This window comes from Neolamprologus brichardi, chromosome 9, assembly GCF_056152115.1.
Source record: "Neolamprologus brichardi isolate AB-2024 chromosome 9, ASM5615211v1, whole genome shotgun sequence".
Taxonomy (NCBI): domain Eukaryota; kingdom Metazoa; phylum Chordata; class Actinopteri; order Cichliformes; family Cichlidae; genus Neolamprologus; species Neolamprologus brichardi.
This window is the reverse complement of record NC_142112.1, coordinates 30,751,202-30,772,404: the sequence shown is the minus strand read 5'-3', so window position 1 is coordinate 30,772,404 and position 21,203 is coordinate 30,751,202. Positions and strand designations below refer to the sequence as shown.

Sequence of the window (21,203 nt, the reverse complement as noted above, 5' to 3'; positions counted from 1 at the left end):
ACATAATTTCTCTTGAGTAATGACCACGGCATTGTGGGCTTACAGCTCCACACGGGCAGCCAGTCAAAAGAACGTTGACTTAAATGGAAGGGGATCATACCCAAAATGGCGTGTTGTAGATAAGGGTTGTACAGAGAGGCTGCAATAAAACCCAGAATAAGATAAAATTATTTTGAAAAAGTAGATCATGTGAAGCTACACTAGCAGGAATAGAATTAGAAATTTTGAGCTGAAAATGAGCAAATTAGAGTAAAAAAAAAAGAAGAAGAAAAAACTCCCATACAAGGGAACTTTTGTTAAATGCTAATATTTCCACAAGATGATATATTACAAATCACAATGCTAAGATCTTGATTTTTTTATTTTGTCTTTATTTTTCCAGCAATAAAGTAGAAATACTCGAGTCATACAGATGATTGCCTCATGTCACTGTAGTTGTGCAACTTGATATGGTGAACAGACAGCAGTAGCCAAACAAAGTGACTGAATCTAAAGCAAGTTTTGGTGAAAAGTGTGGCACTTCCTCTGTGATTACATCACAACCTGGATTAAATTTAATGTCTCATTAGCTTTTTAGGAAACACCTCATTCACATGCCACACAGCACTAGCAACAAGCAGGTAACATGTGCACTAGAAACCTGTCTTCCTCTCTTCTCATCCCATGCTCAGACGGTGGTGATCTGGTCGACAACTCTGGTGCTGTCATTCATTTCAACACACTCCACCTCCTGTCTCTGTCCTTCCCCTCCAGGTCCATGGCCCCGGCTCTTGGAGGGGGGCAGGAAGGTGAGGAGTGTGGGCAGGAAAGCCAACGTGTGCAGGGCCGAGCAAGCGGCCGTCAGGGTGAGGCAGCGAAATAGTGTGCGTGTGAGGTTGGAGCGTATGGAGCCAACGGGTACCAGGGCAGCACCGTAACAGATGAGCGTCTGTAAAGAGGGAACACCGTGTCTCTCCAGTGCCACTCTCACCCAGCGAGTCCTGCTTTCACCCCGACCTGCAGCAAAGCCACAGAGGAGGGGGCCGCTGCAGTCTGCTGAGTGCCCCAAAGCTGAAATCAAACATAGCACAGACATGCAATCCAGCTCTACACCCCATAAGGTCATGAAGCCCAGGACGCCAAACTGGACAGAGAGCAGTGTGAGGCCCAGCCACACAGACACCAGGGGCTCCACAACAGCCAGAGAGGAGAGACCCAACAGGAAAAGCACCGCCAGCAGTGAGTGTCTAAGTGGGGAGCTGACTGCTGCAGCATAGCGGTCCAGGTAGACGAAAGAAGGGTTAAAGATTAGGAAGCGGACTCGTGAGGTCAGTGACAGGCGTCGCAGCGTGTCCAGCAGCACTGACATCTCCTCGCGCTTGTTCTCCGTTGTTTTGGCAACCAAGAAGATGCGAGAAGCTGCCACATCAGGCTCTTCGCCCTGGCCGCGCTCTGCAAATATAATGTCATCTGCAAAGTGAGCAAACTGCGGCTCACGGAGAAAGGCGTGGCGCAGCGTGCGGGTGAAATTTTCCCGCGGCTGGCTGGTGGACTGGTTGCGATCTGACAGGTAGTTCAGGTAAGCTTCCAGCCAGCTTATTCTCTGGAAGCCTTTGGCATATTCCAGCAGATCCCGCTGCACTGAGGCATTCCAGTAAGGGGCACTTTCATAAATGTAGAATCCAATCACAGGAGAGTATGAGCTGAAGTAACGCTGCTGGGCTCGGGTGTACAATACTGTTGCGGTGTCCATTGCGACCAGTGCGCTAGGGTCAGAACCCTGGGTCACCTGTTGACGACACAAACATTTTTATTACATGCCACAAATAAAGACTTTATAATTCTGTAAAAGAGAAATCATCAGGTGTCTCACCTGTAGGAATCCCATCAATCCAAAAGAGATGTAAACCAGATACAGCAGAACCACAAAGGGTTTAACATAAGTGTTAGTGATCCAGTCTCCATAGCAACGCCGCACACAGCCCAACAAAAGGTGGGAGTCCTGAGGATGAGGGTCCGTGCTTGCTGTGGAATGTGGGTGAGGGTGTGGGTGTGGGTGAGTGGAGTTAGCAACATGAGCATGTCCACGAACAGCGGGGTTGTTAGTTGTATGCGGGTGAGGGTGAGGGTGCGTGTGCGTGTGAGTAAGGTCAGGGTTTGGTGTGTGAGTGTGACCAATCCCTTGTGGAGGATTCGTCACTTGGGTCTCCTCCTGGTAACGAGTGTACATTAAACACCTGTACCAAGCCGGTTTAGAGTCCAGACGGTCTGGTTTGGGGACTCGCCGGCAGAAGCAGCCATGTCTGTACCCGGTCTCCAGGTAGCCTGTAAACACCAGACAGGAACTGTAGAAGGACAACATGTAAACATAGCTGATGGTAACGGCCAGAGCAGCAGTGCGGCAGAAGAGCCGGACGGCTTCCATGTTGGTGAGCGGGGAGGCGGCCAAGCCCAAGGTCATCAGGTGGATCATGGTGGAGCCAGAGAAACGCAACATAACATCCTCGAAGACGCTTGCAACACGCTCTTTCACATGCTGGTCCTCACGGGTTCGTCTCCACGATGACAGCATCTCGAAGGAGCCGAAGAGCCCATGACCTGAGGACAAATAGAACAGCAATGAGAATTAATCTCATATTAGACCAACAAATTTAAAAGAGATTATAACAGTATCACACTTACTTAGCCAAAATAAATTTACTTTAGCAGAACTTTGTTATTTCTGCTCTATTTGGCTTGTTTCTTATATAGAAAATAGAGAGTAAAACTTTAAATATTGTCAATGATTAAAAACAGTAGTCAGGTATAAACATACAGAAAAAGAAAAGAGATGAGTAAAGAAATGTTCAGTGAATCACAGGACACTGGTAGCTGGTTCCAAAGCTGGCCTGGAAGCTGAAGGCTATGCCTCATTTTTTCTACATTTAAATATCCCAAGAACCACAAGTAAGCCTCCAATCTGATTAGACGGAGACAATTGCAGATAAAAAGCAAATCTGGAAATTAAGAATAAATAATATGTTTTGTTTTTTGGGGTTTTTTTTATCTAAATTACACAAATTAGATTCTAATTATTTATTTTAAATAAATTAACTATTTTAGTTTAGTTATTTATTTAGTTCATCTGCTGTAAATGATGTCTCTTGACTTATCTGAAGAACCTTCACAGTTCACCAGAAGATACTTAGCTCTCTGTTTTCCAAACTCCAACCTCTTTGTTTTTAATTCATGGTTCCCTTAGCAGAAAACCAAGGTAATTTACTGGGATGCTAGACATCACCTGTATTAAAGACAAATATTTTCTTGTAACTAGGCTTAAAAATTAAAGCTCCTCTCTTCTTTACAAGGGGTCAAAACCATATAAGAACCTCCCAGGGATTTGTGTCTCCTCCCAATCTCAAACTGGGGATCTTTCAGCCTTGTTGCTTCAGTTTATTCATTTCATCAAATCCCAGTGTTGCACAAGGTAGTGCAATAGTGCTTCTGAATATTCCCTCTTTGTATGAGGTCACACCAAAAATCCCATTTGAAGTGGAGATACATGAAATGAGAGATGTAAGACACTGTGAAAATGCCGTTTTCTTTTGATTGTAATATGCCCAACATGAGAAATACCAGAAGCGCCATTGCTCCTGCAGTAGCAAACACACCTTAGAGCCATTAGGCCTAACAATAAAGAGACTAATAGTCTTAAAACAACAGCACGATTATCACATGATAAGTGAAAGGAATGAATCATTGTCGATTCACTAAAGCAAATTAGTGCCCATTTCCATGAATTTGTGCTTGTCCAGTCTCACGTGCTGCGCATACACATTGATTTAGGTGCAGCAGATGGTTTTTAAGGGTTTTTTTTCCTTCTGTGGTTGCCATAGCATCCGTGAGTCACCAGTAACACATGTACACCCTACCGCTACCACCATCACCCCCCTCTCCAGTGACCTCAGCATGGCGAAACACTTAACACCTAAGCAGAGGCGCATTGTACCGACACTTGAGGCGTGGGCGTGGAGTACAGAGAAAGTCTGCAGATCTGCGATGTGTGAGAGGGAATTACACAGAGGATGACGGAGAAAAGAGGTGCAGAGGTTAATGTTGCAGAGACAAGATGAGAGCAAAAAAGAGAGGCTGGAGACAGCACTTGTGCAACGATATTTACCAGCATGAGACAGGCACACAAGCAGACACACACATATATATAGAAGCACTTAGAGGAACATAGAAGGATGTTTCTTTTTCCTGAAACTATGTCTGCCCTTGATACGACTACTGTGTTGCAAAATGTTTTTTTTTTTTTCAGATATTGAAAAGTCTTTGTCAGTTTGTGAACTATGGCAAAAATGGAGCAAAAAGGCAGAAGAAAATAAAAAATCTTAACAAGCGATCTGAACAAGTGAAGTATTGTTGCTGATAATCCTTGGGGGATATAATGTATGTATGTAGAGTTGTGTTTGGAAGTTTACTTACACTCATCATAGTCATGAATGTTATGTTGATTTTCAAATCCTAAGAATTTAAAACATGAGAATTGGGTGCATAATTTTGGGTTGGTGTTGGATTTTCTCTAATCCACGCAGGGAAAAAAGTATACATACAGGCTCAGATATATGCATGCACGTTTTAATCTTTAAATAAGTTGTACTGCAGATTCTTCAGTGTCTTTTAACCTTCTTTTAGCCAAAGCTTATTAACTTCTCATTAGTGATTATGATTTACCACAACTGGTAGTTTCTCTTTGTCAGCATGATGAATGATTTGACCAATAGTCAAAACAATAGGGAAGTCCAAGGATCTCAGTGAAGATCTAAGAAGGAGAACTGTAGATCTGCATAAATTGCCAAGGTCCCTTTGAGACACGGAGAAACAACTGAAGATTTCAAAATAATCAGCTCCAGCAATTGTAGGTAATGACAAGTTAGTTGGATTTATCAACACTTTTCCAAGATTTAGAAGAAGATGTAAATTGTTACACCACTGGTTGTTGTTCAGGAACAATCAGGAACCACCAAGACTCAAGCCTGCCATGGCTGCTGGACATCCGTGTCACTGACCACAGTGAAGCACGTTGTCACGCTCCTGGGACGGTGACCCAATGTTTTCTGTTTTGTATTATTTATCCATGATTTCATGATTTGTCTTTGCTAGTCTCTTGGTTTTGGTTTCTGTCTCAAGTATTCCTAGCTCCTTAGTTCTTTAGTATTTTCTATGGTAAGTGGTATGTCATCCAGATATGGGTCAGGGCTGGTGCAGATGCCACTGTTTATGTGATAGCATGCCACATCTGGCCCGATTGAGGTTTGGTTTATGTGGCCCAGGGTCCGAGAAAACAGGTATGGCCCTGATGAGAAAACAGGTATGGCCCAGATCCGGGATCAAGCACTTCTGACTGACTGTTGTCATGCCAGGATGTATGTCATCCAGATATGGGACGGGGCTGGTGTAGAGGGCACTGTTTATGTGATGGCATGCCACATCTGGCCGATTGTGGTTTGGTTTATGTGGCCCAGGCTCAGAGAAAACAGGTATGGCCCAGATCCGGCATCAAGCTGGCACTTCTGACTGTTGTCATGCCAGGGTGTATGTCATCCAGATATGGGACAGGGCTGGTGTAGAGGGCACTGTTTATGTGATGGTATGCCACATCTGTCCCGATTGTGGTTTGGTTTATGTGGCCCAGGCTCATAGAAAACAGGTCTTCCCCGGATCCGGCATCAAGCTGGCACTTCTGACTGACTGGTGTCATGGCAGGGTGTATGTCAACCAGATGTGGGCCAGGTCTGTAAATGATGGCACTATTTATGTTCCTATTCTCCTATTTTAGTTAAAAGATCCAAATGCTATGTTACAATACTATACTGCTATGGTAGCCAATGTTTCAAATGCAGGCTTGACAGGTTTGTGAGTGTACACATTTCGATCCCTGGCTCCTCCAGTCTGAATGAATGAATGTAGTTAGGAAGCACTCAGTTTAGAGAAAGTGTGTGATTGAGTGAATGTGGCATGTTGTATAGAGCACTTCAAGTAATCCGGGAGAGTAGAAAAGGCTTACATGGCTTGATTAAGGTACACATTAGGCTGACATCTGGGGCCGGAGCTGAAACTGTTCTGGGCCAGCACAGGGCCAGTAGTGTGTCTGCAACTGGCCCGTGGCTGCACATGGCTCACATACCGCAAAAAATGATGGCCCTTGGAGGCCCAGATCAGGTTTGCCAGAGGTAATCCACACATGGGCCAGCACAGAACCACCAGTGTGTCTGCAACTGGCCTTGTGCTGGCGCATGTGTTTCATTTAAATATATCATATAGCAGATGAACACAATGATATTTGAGAAGTGAAATGAAATTTATAGGATTTACAGAAAGTGTGCAATAGTTACTTAAACTAAATTAGGCAGGTGCATAAATTTGGGCACCCCAACAGAAAAATTACATCAACATTTAGTAGCTCCTCCTTTTCAGAAGTAACAGCCTCCAAACACTTCCTATAGCTTCCAATGAGAGTCTGGATTCTGGTTGAAGGTGTTTTGGACCTTTTGTCTTTACAAAACATCTCCAGTTCAGTCAGGTTTGATGGTTTCCGAGCTTTAAGTTACATCATAGATTTTCAATGATATTCAGGTCTGGGGATTGAGATGGCCATTCCAGAACGTTGTACTTGTTCCTCTGCATGAAGGCCTAAGTAGATTTTGAGCAGTGTTTACGGTCATTGTCTTGTTGAAATATCCAGCCCCGGCCCAACTTCAACTTTGTGACTGATTCTTGAGCATTGTTCTCAAGAATCTGCTGATACTGACTGGAATCCATGCAACCCTCAACTTTAACAAGATCAATTTTAGTTTCATCAGTCCACAGCACCTTATTCCAAAATTAAGATTGCTTGTCCAAATGTGCTTTAGCATACCTCAAACAACTCTGTTTGTGGCATGTGCACCGAAATGGCTTCTTCTGCATTACTCTCCCATACAGCATCTCCTGCAAAGTGCGCTTAATAGTTGAATGATGCACAGCGACACCATCTGCAGTAAGATGATGTTGCAAGTCTATGGAGCTGGTCTGTGGGTTGACTATGATTGTTCTCACCATCCTTTGCCTCTGCTTATCTAAGATTTTCCTTGACCTGTCACTTCCAGCCTTAGCTAGAACTGTGCCTGTGGTCTTCCATTTCCTCAACATGTTCCTCACAGTGGAAACTGCCAGCTGAAATCTCTGAGATCGCTTTTTCTATACTTCCCCAAAACCATGATGTTGAACAATCTTTGTTTTCATGTGTTTGAGAGTTGTTTTGAGGCTCCCATGTAGCCACTCTTGAGAGAAGACGCAAAGAGGAGAAAAACTTGCAAATGGCCACCCTAAATACCCTTTCTCATGACTGGATTCACCTGTGTATGTAGGTCAAGGGTCAATGAGCTTACCAAACAAATTTTATGTTTCAAAAATTGGTGCTAAAGGTATTCTAATCAATAAAACGACAAGGGTGCCCAAATTTATACATCTGCCTAATTTAGCTTAAGTAACTATTGCAAACTTTCTGTGCTTCATTTCACTTCTCAAATATCATTGTGTTCATCTGCTACATGATATATTTAACCCTTTAAGACCTACCATAGAACCAAGTCCACCAGAGCTTATCTTTATATTTTTACATGCTGTAGTGCCATTTTTGGGAGCATTTCAAGTTGCTATACATCAATACAACCATTATAGCCCAAACTTTAATAATATGTATGCATTAAGTGCATAATAACTACACAAATTTTTAAGAGGTTTATCCCTCAAAACTGTAAACACAAAAAAGTTGCACAAAATATTTTCCAACAACAGGAAATTTATTTTGAGTGTCTTCATAGTTTTATTTTTGAGATAAACCAATTTTTATATATTGCAGGAAAAACGAAAAAATATATATATTATAATGCAAATTTGCAAAAAAAACAGCATTTGCATCAAAATAAACTATTTCCAGCAGTGCAATTTGAGTTCTAAGCATCCCAGAAACGATACAGAAAGTCATAAAGTCAAACATGAATTTTAAAAACACCAGTGTAGGCTTATAAGGCCCCAAAGGTAAAAAAACCAAACAAACTACATTTTCCGCGAAAATGACATCACTTCCGGTTTTAGGCAGGTAGTGGCGGACGTGCAATAGTTCGCGCTGACGTCTATTCCAACGTAGGAAGTGTTATGAACAGCTGATCGGATCGGCAAAGCGTGTTTCTGGAATATTATGTTTTTGTTGCTGCAAGTGCTTTTTATGCAGTTTTTGCAAAGCTATATGTGGAAGGAAACCGTGACCCAGGACAAGCTGATGGCATAACATGTAAGTACAACTCTTCGGGTTTCTTATGCAAAAAAAATGATTGCGCTAGCTTACGTGGTTGCAGTCCTACAGGGATTTAAAAATAGTTACGCAAAACGGAGCGTACCCGCTCCGACCGGTTTTAAAGGGTAAAATGAAATTGCGGATCCAAACAACCAATGAGTTATGAAGGAAAATCATGAAAATTATCAGAGGTGCCCAAACATTTGCATACCACCGTAATTTAAGCTATTTGGCCACAATGAAAACAGGAATTCGGAATTATTTGGAGGGATAAATGTGAGGCTTATAAACCTAAGAGCACTGCTAGCTATTAAGCATGGTGGTGGGAGCATCATGTTCTGGGGCTGTTTTGCTGACAGTGATACTGGTACATTGTAGAATGTGGATGGAATAATGAAGCAGGAGGACTACCTGCAAATTTTTCATATCAACAGCTATATGGTTGAACCTTTGACACAACTGGATGTTCCAACTAGACAATGACCCCAAACACATATCTAAACTGGCTTTGAAATTGATAAATCAGGCTAATGGTAAGCTTCTAAAATTGCCTCCCCCAAAGCGCTGAGCTCAACCCTATTGAAAATCTGTGGGTTACACTAAAAATTTGGGGAAACCTAATTTACATGAACTCTACCAATTCTGCCAAGAAAAGTAGTCAAATATCCAGCGAGTACTATGCCTGAAGCTTGTTGATGGCTACTAAAAGCATCTGGTCAAGATGCAACTTGCTAAGAATCATTTAGCCAAATATTTGTGGGAGTCTATGTATGTATTTGAGCATTTATGTACGGTCAATTATTGGACAAAATCCGAACTAACCAAACAAATGTATGCTGTACAGTCATTCCACACTGGAAAAAGAACCGCTCAAATGAATAAATAATAAAATGTGTAAAGTTTTCCTGAAGCTCAGGGAGGCATTTTTTTTTTATTTTTTTTTTATCTTCCAACTGTCTAAATAAATATGTGAAAAATACACAACTTACAATACTGTAAAACAAATAAAGGTAACAGATTATCTCATGAGGTGCTTATATGACATTCTCTTAAAAACTAAATGATCCATTAATTTGATTTTTACATATCAATTAATGTGGACTGACTGAATGTGGGGATGATTGTTTTAGTTAAATTACAAAATAAAAATAAATATGGGGAATTTAAGAGCAGCTTGGTTTTACAAGTTTTCCTGTGAAACAGCAATCATTTCTTTATGACTTTATTAGTCTCCGACATCATTGTGGAGTAATTATGTCCACTTTTCTCTGCAACAATGCTTCAGTTTATTCGCTCTGGCAGCTCTCTTAATGTTCCGCCACAGCTTTTCATTAAGGTTAAGGTCTGGATGTTGAATGGACTACTGTAACCACCTTGATTCTTTTCTTTTTCAGCTATTCTGCTTGGGATCATTGCCCTGGTGCAGGGGTGGCAAACCTCGAGAGCTGGTGTCCTGCAGGTTTTAGATGTGTCCGTGATCCATCACAGCTGATTTAAATAGCTAAATTACCTCCTCAAAATTCTTGAAGTTCTCCAGAGGCCTGGTAATGAACTAATCATTTGATTCAGGTGTGTTGACCCAGGGTGATATCTAATACCTGCAGGACACCGGCTCTCGAGGCCTGGAGTTTGCCACCCCTGCCCTAGTGCCTGACCAAGTTTGCTCTTGCACGGATGATCTCACATTTGACTCCAGAATTTTCTGGAAAACAGATGAGTTCATGGTCAACTGCAAAACCAGGTCAAATCACCATACTGTGCTTGACAGTTGATATCAAGTATTTGTCCTACTTGTACTGTACTACTTTTTCCCTGCATTTTTGTCTGTAAAATAAACAAAACTTTCAACATAGCTGCAGTTATAGTATGTACAGTAGACCAATATTGGTGTCTTGTACTGTGTGAAGGCAGGAATGGTGGAGCCAAAGTACAGACTTACAGAGGTAAAAAGGTACACTCAATACTGACTTATTGCTAAACACAACAAAATAACAAAACAGACTGGCAGACGGAACACACAGTATGGAATGAGAGAAATAGCAACACAGACCAAGGAAAAAGCAGGGTTTAAATACACAGAGGCAGCAATCAGGGAATGGGAGACAGGAGGGAAACACAGCTGGGACAAATCAAGCCTAATGAGACAAGGGAAGCAAAACTAAAAACACTGACATGTGACACGGACTTTCAAAGTAAAACAGAAAACATAACACAGAGATGTATTATGAGAGCTGTATCCAGTTGACAAGGGGATACAGCTGATAGGGGAAACAGAGCAACTATTGAACACAGACAGAAACCAGAAGACTAAAAACTCTAACACTGAACCCAAAATATTAGAAATGATAAATAATGACAAAATCAAAGTTCAGTAATCATGCAAAACTTCAGCCTCCCAAGTACCCTAACAAGTGGTCAACAAATATATCAGTAAAACTCTTCTATAAAATGCCTGAAATTTTCCTAGAGCTCTAGGAAACATTCTTGTGCATCTGACCAACTGTTCAAACATGAAAAATCCTTAGCTGGCAGGTTTATGAAACAGAAGAAAGCCTGAAATTAAGTCATGAGAAAAGTACAACTGTGATATTTTCTATAAAAAAATGACTAAAATGGTCCATCAGTCATCAGTCTCTCTCCCCCCCCCCAAATTAATTCACATGGTGATTGGGTCACCAGGAAAATTTGGTTTACTGTATTTACTTTATGTTTCTGTTAAAAATCTCAGTTTTAAACAAGCAGGAAGCTTGCACTTGTCACACTGATGTATGTGCACTGCGCCGTTTCTGTTAGGCGGAACTCCCCAAAGCTCCACAACGGAGGTGAAAAGTGCAAAGTTAGCAACACCCACAGAGCCACAGCAGTGACAATAATGGCAGGCTGAAGCAGACCAGAATGATCCTTTACCGTTAACAATTTACCCTCGTTGCTACACAATCACACACCTGGTGAGTTAATGGCCCAAAGTCATTATCCCATCAATGTGCAACTTTTTAAATTAGCGAGCACAATGTGAAACATCTCTTGTGATTGATTTTAAAAGAGAAAGACACAAATCTCTGTCATTTTTAAGATATTACAAAAATACAGCATTCTTCCTTAATCCAAATCCAATCTTTCCCTGTAACAAAGCTTTCTCTCTCGGCTCACGCTGTCCTCCCACCTTTTTCTGTCTGCCCACTTGCATTCTGAGAAGATCCTTCTCCCTGCTTGCCTGTCTTCCTTCTAACTACAGTTTAACTTCATTTTCTGCTAAGAGAATCCTTATCTCAGCCTGCATTTGGAGTGATATTTCATATTTCATCCTCTCTGTCTGTTTCCCTGTACTTTCTGTTCACTCTGCAGTTGTTCTAAGCCTGACAGCAGCCTTTCCTCGCCCACTTTCTCTTTGTTCCTTCTCTATATCTTATCCCTGCCCAACCAAATAAACGAATTTATTTAATTAATTTAGTGCCAAATGCAACACAAATGAATGCTCAAACACTGATACAACTTTATGGGCCCTTTCCACATGCAAGGTGCTGCATAATTAGGAATGCAGAGGCAATCCAATTACGCAGCTGAAATAGTCACTGATCAGTAGCAGAGGTTTGTTAAACTGCTGATTGATTTTTTTCACTTTAGGAAATACACAGTAGGTTAAATACTACTGTGCAACCCCATTTACAACAATGTTATGAATGCATGTGGAAAAGTCATCACCAAATCAAAAATATGCTTGTATGTCTTTAATATTTCCAGTTAAACAAAATGTCTGTTAATATTAGTAGTTGTTTTTAGCAATACCCCAAAGAAGTATTTATCCTTAAATTATATATATATATATATATATATATATATATATATATATATATATATATATATATATATATATATATAATTACATTGATACCCAAGTTTTATACTACCTGTAAATCAGCATTTTCACTGGCTTCCAAAATCAATTGCATGTTGGGGCTGCCCCCTTAATCAAACTTAAGCTCTTTGGACACTTACAGAGATTATAAATTGCACTGAAATGTTTTTCCTTCCATCACTAGAATGTGACATTTTTATTGATATTATATATAACCACCATATTACATTAAGCAGTATTGTTGTACAAGCAGTTTTAAAAGTGTCTTCATTTCACCTGTACTAAATTTGATGTGACATAAACAAAGCACAGCAATGCCTCTTCACAGAATATAAACTTAAACCGTACCAGGTTTAATTACAAAGATGTGATCACCGACTGGTATCCAAAGTAAAGTTGTATTTAAAGGAAAAGCTGGGCATTTTTACCACTGGCTACCATTTTTGACCTATCCAGGGTGTGCCCCGCCTTTCGCCCTGTGACAGCTGGGATAGGCTCCCACCCCCCCACGACCCTGAAAAAGGATAAGTGGAAGCGAATGGATGGCTACCATTTTATTCCTTGAAACTAGTCCTAAGTGCAGGATAGCTCTTACTGAGAAACAAAGGACAACTGTGCACTTGTGCAGGGACTTCTCAATAACACGGCAGGCTCACCCTAAAGCAAACCATATTTTATGATCCTTCTACAGACTAATTGATACCATAATTTAGACAACAGACATCTTGTAATAAACAAGACTTGAAACGCTAGTGCACTAATCAGGAAAGTGTTCACTGTGATCGCATATCAAGTGAACAGTAGGGTTATTTTCCTGTAGACTTCTATGCAACCAGACTTGTTTCTGCAAAAAGAGGGGGCACCTCCTGCTGGCCATTAAAAAAACTGCAGGCTTAAGGCATGGGCTTCAGTTTGAAGATCTGGAAGATAGTCTGTGTACAATGTTATATACAACGTGGCTAAAGTGTTATTACATATGTGTGCATGTATCTGTGTGTGGCTTTGTCAGAACCGGGGTTAGGAAGTAGCAGTCTGTCATGACTGGTTCGGGTGAGTAGAAAAGAAGAGAGCAGAGGGAAAGACACACAAAAGACACACTCTGTAAGAGAGCCAGAGTTTATTAACAACTAATGATTAAAAGGAAAGTGGTGAATAAAGACATATATGGTGAGTTAAGTTAATGTTGTTAAAGTCAGAGGTCTTGTTGGCATGTAAAATAACTTCCTGTTCCATCTCACAACTCACTCAAGACTCTGCTTCAGCTGCAACTTAAAACTTTTTTGAACCTTTAGTTTTAGTTTTTGCCACTCGTCAAAAAACATGTTGTTACCATCATCCTCTCTATCAGTAAGTCAAGTTCATGCCCAACCACTTGTCGGTCATTTTGAAGACCTGTCTACTCTGAAATGGCATTTAGCCTGAGGCAGACAACTGAAAAATCTATTACAACAGGTACTGAAAAAGCAGGCTGTGAGGTACAGGCAAGCAAACTGCGAAGGAAAAGCAATGGCAATGTTCTGTGCGGCTCCCACCTGCCATGGATTAGCATCAGTTACTCTTTGAAAACGTCCTATAAAGGTCAGTTCCAGATAAATGGGAAAATTATTTCATAAACACCCAAAAGGTAAAATATACTTTGTGATATTATTTGTTATTTCCACAGTAAATATATCAGAGTTAAACCTACCAAGCATGACGAAAGGGATCCCCAAGTACGTGGAGTTGTAGGTGGCCCCAGTCAGGTTGAGTATCCCAGCAGCAGTAAGGCCTGATAGAGTGATGGACAGCAGAGCTAGCAGTCCCAGCCAGGGTTTGGACCTCACACAGTCCCTCATGGAGCAGCAAAGGACGACAAGCACCCCACACACTCCCAGGCTGGCCAACAAGGGGCGACGTGCCAGCACTGAGGAGAACTGGAAGTCTGTCCTCAGAGAAGATGAAGTAGAAGGGTAGAGGCCCAACTTTGGGTGCAACTCTGCAAAGTGCTGCAACTCAGCACAGAAGGCCTTTTCCCACTGGCTGGCCACCCGGTCCATCAGGCCGCCTGGGGCTTGGAGGTAGTAGGTGAGCTGCAGCGCCCTGGCAGATCGGACACCTTCTCCCCTCACTCCCATTCCCTGAGCTCGCATCGCCCCCCCAGGACCCCAGCCCTGCACACCACCCATCTGGTGGCCAATGTACGCTTGCCGCCCATCTACCAGCTGTGTGATGGGGTACCTCAGGACGGGCACGGAGCGATTGGAGTTGCGAGCTGACTGGATCTCCTCCATGGCGCGGATGATGTCATCGATGATGCAGACATTCTTGTCATCAAGAAGGCAAAGGTTGGAGAAGGAGTAGTTGAAACTGTTGAAGCCTGTTGCTGGCACAGTTACCTGCATCTGGTAGATCCGTCTGTGGAGCTGCGAGCAGACAAAACAAAGAGAGAAAGAGCTTTATTTGCTCAGCTTAACGGTGGCTTTCCTGGAAAAACTGTGGGAACAGTGAAAAGTTTCACTACGCAGCACACAAACTGAGTGTCAGCGACTCATTCACCTACTTTGTGTTGCTGTTTGTGCGACTACTAGGGAGAGAAATTTGGGGAAGTCTGTGTGTTTGTGTGTGTGTATGTGTTTTATATATTACTCAACAGAGAAATAATAGTTGTCTCAGAGTACTCCTCCGTTTCTATGGCGAGAGGACAACTGTGCCAGCATCCACGGTGCTGGTTACTAAGCAACAGGCCTGATGCCAGTCTCTGCCATGGTGAACACGAGCAAAGCTTTCTCCTACCTCAGATTGCTGCATTGGCTTAAGAAAGGGAGTGTGATTCTGCAGGAATGTCTCCTGAAAATTATTATAATTTTGGTTTACAAGTTACTGTCCTGCAGCAACCTGTCCTAAGATTTATTGTAAAATAAACTTTTACTGCCAAATTCTTCCACTCTGTCATCATTATTGTCGACAGCTTCATGGCAGAGACTTAAAATTCCTGCTGTAGGTGCCTCAAGCACGTACACTAACTTCAGATGCCTACTCTTTAATAGTTGAACACTACAAGTGACCGTTAACTTCACTTCCACTTCCATGCAGTTATCTTTATCAAGAGTAAACCTACCATGCTCTATCAACACAGCGTCGATTGTTTTCTTTTGATTATTCAAGAAGGGTTTTTAGTAATCATCCTCAATATAAAATTCATGAAACAGCTACTGTGTACGTAGGTGTATGAAGTGTGTTTATGCATTATGTGTCCAAGCAAATTTCTCTGTGGGATAATAAAGTCTTATCATGGTTGTTATGTTAAAGAAACTAAAGTGACCCTGTTTTAAAAGGTGGATATTATTTCAGATTTATATTCTCTGTGGATCACTAACCAGCTGGTGGTGAGAGTTAAAGAAAAAAATATTCATAAAACAAGATTATAAACAATAATTAATTTTTGTAGATGGCTGGGAATTTTTTATTGTGTTAAAAAAAAAAAACCAACATCAACATATACGAAGATATTTGATGGGGATAACTGTTTATCAACTTTCCAGCAACATATTTTATGGACTAGTTAGAAACTTTGCAAAACCATCTGTGATGCTACTATATATGATAGACTGTGAGACTGTGTGTTTTGTGCCAACCTGTAAAGGGGGTATCTGCTTTTTGCTGTGTGAAAACTGACATATCCTGCAGCCCTCCTGTAAACTTAAAGCCCCAGTCACACAGAACTAGAGACTGGGTGTCAGAAACCAGGTAACCACCTGTCGCTAGGAGAAAGAATGAGTATCCCTAACCTGTTGCAAGTGGTTGTTGTAGGTTGGTAGCAATCCCTTTGAAATTCACTGTTAAAGACCCAATCACGAAGATTTAGAGACCAGTATTCTCAGACCACTTGATGAGTGGTTACAGGAGGGTGCTTGCTATTGTTATGTGACATTGGTACACAAAAAGGTAAATGCTACTGCATTGAAAATCTCTTTGTGTGTGCTTTGGTTGCTAGCAGAAAGCAGCAGTCACCTAGTTTGCATGGAAGACATCGACTTTTCTGCAAACGCTTGCCAATCACTCTCTAAGTAGTTGTGAAACTGTAAAAAGTGTGACCCAAACTGGAAATGGAGACCATTCAACCTCAAAGTAAAAGTTGAGCAAGTAAAGCCAGTGCAGCACTACTTTTTCTGCCCGTGGCCATCTCCCTGTACAACTCCTCCATCTAATACACTATAAACACTGCAATAGTTACATCCTTTTTGCACACGCTCTTTTCTACTCTGTAATATTCCTGTCAATATTCTTGATATTTATTTATATTCACCTCTGTTAATCCTTGATATTTATTATTGAGTGTTTGTATATATATTAGTGCTATTTCTTAAATTTGTAAATGTGTAACATATTGTATTGTTTTAATAGTTTAGTCTATTACCCTTAGTGTATTGGAGCAACTGTAACCCACATAATTTCCTTAGGGTATGCTATCCTTAATAAAGTATGCTGATTCTGATTACTTTCTCCAAACATTACTACCACTTTATGGTAAGTTAGCAAGTGCTTGCAGTCTTCCATGGAAACTACAGACAATTCCAGTAATCTGCTAGGGACTAAATTAATCACAAGGAGGTCACGGCGCAGAACCCTCTTTGCAACTGATTTCACTCACTGACATCCGGTAACCACTCGCCAACCAGTCACTGTTTTCCCGTAGCGACCAGAGGTTTCCAGGGAATTGCTGACCAGTCTCTAAGAGACTGGATAAACAGTAAAGAAAATGGATACATTGGTTGGGCTCTAAAACCACACTAGAGCCATGTTAGGAGAACTGTAGAGCAGAGATTTGTTCTAAATAATAACATTTGACTTAAACAGAAAATGCCTCGAGAGAAATTCAGATTTTTACTCGATAAATAGAGACTTTAACCTGCTGGTGGTAAAAGATTAAAAAAGAAAAACACAATTAACACAGCGCTGTGTATCCTCTGGGAACCGAGTCTATATCCATAATAATATACTTCCAGTAAACAGTTGTTAAGAAATTTCTTGACCGTGGTGTTGGCTCACACGTGTGCCCCTGCAGTGAAATGATGCTGTATATTTGCTTTGTCTTTTCAAAAACAACATGCAGTATCACATAACAGTAAAGTACGGGTTGTTTGAACACTGAACATTTTCCCACAAAGGATGGAAACCACCTCAAAAAAGAGCGAGCTGTAGTGAATCAGTTTATTTACCAACTACAGATTAAATACTTCAGTCAATGGGTGTGACTCAGAAATCTTACTCTTACTGCAAGTGGAAATCCGTCTAGTTCTTTCTCTCGCTCTTGCTGATATCGCTCTCTCCACCGACGCATGCTTTAACTTACTACATGCAACAAGTTCAGACCCAGAGGGATGCAAAAAAAGTTTCTGGGAAAATGCAAGAACTCATATGCTGAGGGCAAGCCATGAGCAAGCAAAGACACAAGAAAATTACAGAGTCTTGAACCTCACGGATGATATGCAACACTGTAAGATTACGTAACAGTGGATTTACCCTTTTACAGCACTCTCTTTTATGCACCAACCTGTTTCTCACTCGCTGCCCGTTGGCAGCAAAAGATGCACAGCTCTGAGCTCTCTAACTGTGGCAGTCCTCTGTGGACCAACGCTGAATTCTGCATGTATGTAAAGTAGGCCACAATAACATTCTTTGATAAACACATACACAGAAAAGCATGCGTGGATGGAGCTCTCACAAACTCAATCTCCTCAGCAGAGCTCGGCGTGTCCAGCATATGAGTCAGCAAGCTCTGATTGCAGCCTAATAACTTCATGAAATCATTAAACTAATTGCTCTAGGGGTGTCAGGCTGATACTCATAACACCATTTAGGTGTACCAACATAGAGACCTCTAAGCTCCAGTTAACGTGTGATTAAGATACCCTGCTTTATAACCTCAAAAGGCTGTCAGGGTGATTTGAAATAAGACTCCAGTTAATGAATATCAGTCACGGAGAGTGAGGAGTGAGGCAGCCTACAGATACTGACCTTCACCTCTTTGTGTTTCTGAATGAGAGCTTGTTTTTAAAGCTGTAGATGCACCTCGTTTTCTGATGTATCCACCATGATTTAAAGGGCACAGTAGCTAACTTGTCAAATGCTGTACTTTTCAAGTGCTGTGTGTTTTCGCTTGGCATTTCGCCACAGGTGCCTCGCGGAGTGGGTGGGTAGGCCTATATGTGCTCTCGAACTCTAAGAATGACCATTCAAAGGTTATAGGTCGGTTCACATTCCGTCCATTTCAATCTTGGCACCTACTAGTTGAAGCCTATTTCTTCAGCAGACACTTGTGTACGTGTTTATTTGCTTCGTTGTCATATTTGTGTTTTTATCATTTCTGATAAAATCGTGAAAATACTTTAAAGATACTTTTACGTGTATTTTATTTTATATATCAGACTGCTTGTCAGCTGAAATTCACAATTACTAAAGAAATGAGTTGAGAGTTTGTGCCATGTGTGCACGTGCGTACCTTTAGTATGGCGTCCAGATGAACCGGATCCAGCACGCTCCCCTTTCGGGTGGTGATGATCACGCGCCCATAGCGGCCCGGAGTCTGCAGGTCAGAGTAGAGCGCGTGCTTGGAGCGGTTCACTGGGAATAGGCTGTCCACGAGGTTGCCCTCAATCTTGGCCAGGCTGTGCTTGGGCGCGAGCAGGCTCTCCACGTCCTCTTCCACGCGGTACCGGCTAAAGCTGGAACCCAGCAAGATGGAGAGGAGCACGGGCGCGGAGGCGAAGAAGACCGGGTGGCTCGCCACGAACCGACCCAACGCGTGGAACGAGGTCCTCAGGCCCGCGTGCAACACCTGGCGCAGCATCCTAGCGCGCGGCCGCGGCTCGAGCCTCTCCCACCGACCGGAAAGCCTCGGAGCACTGCCGAGCATCAGGGGCTGCCGGACGCATCGGTGGGCTCCGTGGGTTTTTGTCCGGGGTAGAGGAGGTGATGCCCGGTGGAGGGAGGATTTGTCCCCCGGAGCAGGAGGTCACCAGCCGGGAGAATCCAACCCTCCTCCGGTCACAGGGGCGCCCCTTTGCCGGGGTTCTCTCATCCGCTGGAATAACGCAAAGGACAGAAGGCTGCAAAATGAGCCAGCATTTATCTGCTTTGCGTTCAGAAATTATATCGCCAGCTCTACTTTAAATTTAATAGTCAGTACCCCGCTGCGTTCCGCGCCTTCTGCAAACTGCAGGGCTCTGTGCGCAAGAGAAAAATCGCAGAGCCCAAGTGATCTCATAATTAGACTTGTTAAGCGTCTCCCCCCAAAACTGTCTAGTAGTTCTGTTCGCAGCGTGCGCTGAACACACGTTGTAGTTGCACTATGCCAAAGCAAGGCTGTACATACCCAAAGAGGAGAGCGGGTGTACCGACCCGGTGATGACGGAGATCATTTAAGACGTACTCAGATCGAGATATTATCCTGCCGGCTGTCCATGCGTCCAGCTCCACCCTGCATCACCAAGTCAGCACACAGCCGGATGGGTGGTCGAGGTGGGTGGGTGTGTGGGTAGGTGAGAGTCGCAAGATGGGATAAGGTGAGGCGTTGTGCATGCAGTGGGGATGCCGGTATAGCTGCGTGTGAAATCAGCCTAATTTGGGCTTTTTTTCTCTGCGGCAGAAGGCTGTCATCCACCCTCTCCTCTCCGCGTTGCTCCGGTGGTATAGCGGAGCTTGCGTTCATCTGCCACTAATTACCGGCTTTCAAACTGGGGACCGTCTCTCTCTTTTTTCTCTTTCTCTTTGCTTTCCCCCCTCTTTTGCACCGCCCTCACGACCCGCTCCAAGCCCCCTTTTTCGGCCCCGCCTCTCGCCGTTCCGCGCCGCTACGATGCAGAGAAACGACGATGTGAGTGGAGAAGGATTTCTAGGAATTCAACATGTTACAAGTGTTTACACAGGTTATGTTCTGTGATGTCTTTATATCAGAAAAAGAAGAATTAGAGTTGCTCGGTGCATACTAATATTATGGTACTGCTGTGATTGTTCCCTCAGTTTTGGGATGTTTTCAAGCTTGAATGATTTTTTTATAAGAGAAACGTGCAACTGTTACAACATATTTGTGTTTTTACTGCAGGGTTAAATAGAACTTCTTTTTTTCGCGCAGACACAAAGTATCTCTTAGGTTTGCTGTTGTGTAGCTCGTTACCATGGAAACGGAACAATTACTGTGTTGTTTTTTTATATGCTTTCGTTCCTATGGCAATGGTGATGCCACCCATCCCCCCCCCAAACATACACTCTCACACACACACGGTCACACACCTGCTGACTCCCAATCTGCTTATGGCGTGGTGGAGGTGTCTGATACAGTGGCATTAAAGCCATAAGAGTGAGGGAGAAGGCATGAGAGAGAGCAGGGAGCAGAGGAGGAAATAATGAGTGCAGACAGACAGAGATCACTCTCTTCTTGTCTGTCTGTGTGTCTTTGTATTTAAAGCCCTGAAATCAAATAGTCAGGCAGGCTCTGCTCTGTCTTTGTGGGACCACTAATGGCTCCCTGTTCTCCCCAGATATCATACATCAAGGCTGTTCGGATTTAACACAGACTCAAGAGACAACACAAAAAAAATGAAAAGTAACAAACAACAACAAAAATGCTCTTTACTCACCATGTTTGGATTAAATGAAAAGAAACAGTGCACCGCTTTAAACTAAAGAAAGAAAAGACGTTTGCAGCAAAAGGTTTTGTGCAGTGTGCAAAAGCCAAATGATTGCTGTTAAACTGTCATTTTGTCTTATTGCATTTTTAAACCTAGTTTGATGTTCAAGTGAAAAAAAACAACAAATTTTAGTCAGAAATGTACCATCCTGAGAACCCACAGACCGCTGCCTCTTGGAATAACAGTCAGGACAGTTTTTAAGGCCATCCAGTGTAGTGAAGATATCTGGTTCAAGATGCCAGCCATTGTCCGACTATGAGTGATTTCTTTTGCACTCCACGTGGACTGCATACAACCTAAGCCTGCTCAAATGGGAGCGGTCAGTAACACTTACAAACTGGAAGGGCGGAAAAGTGAAAGCAGAAACATTTACATTTCA

At 42.4% G+C, this 21,203-nt stretch overlaps 1 protein-coding gene across 2 annotated transcripts; it reads right to left on the bottom strand.

The window, feature by feature from the left end:
- Positions 1 to 369: 369 nt before the first annotated feature.
- On the bottom strand, positions 370 to 19,888 carry ptchd1 (patched domain containing 1). 2 transcript variants are annotated; one of them, XM_006799212.3, is made up of 5 exons: positions 19,510 to 19,888; positions 18,637 to 19,218; positions 13,843 to 14,557; positions 1,853 to 2,577; positions 370 to 1,768 (listed from the first exon to the last, which is right to left on the bottom strand). In XM_006799212.3, the coding sequence occupies exons 2-5, from the start codon at positions 19,048 to 19,050 to the stop codon at positions 668 to 670; spliced, it is 2,955 nt and encodes a 984-aa protein (XP_006799275.1). In that variant the 5' UTR covers positions 19,051 to 19,218; positions 19,510 to 19,888; the 3' UTR covers positions 370 to 667. The 2 variants fall into 2 exon arrangements, with proteins under 2 accessions (XP_006799275.1, XP_006799274.1); XM_006799211.3 differs by having other exon boundaries at positions 18,637 to 19,888.
- Between the last annotated feature and the right edge of the window lie 1,315 nt (positions 19,889 to 21,203).

Coding starts and splice junctions, on each gene's coding strand:
- ptchd1 (XM_006799211.3), bottom strand. CDS start 19,050: ATGCTCGGCAGTGCTCCGAGGCTTTCCGGTCGGTGGGAGAGGCTCGAG. Junction 14,558..18,636: donor ATCTGGACGCCATACTAAAG/GTACGCACGTGC, acceptor GTCTGCTCGCAG/CTCCACAGACGGATCTACCA. Junction 1,769..1,852: donor GATTGATGGGATTCCTACAG/GTGAGACACCTG, acceptor TGTCGTCAACAG/GTGACCCAGGGTTCTGACCC.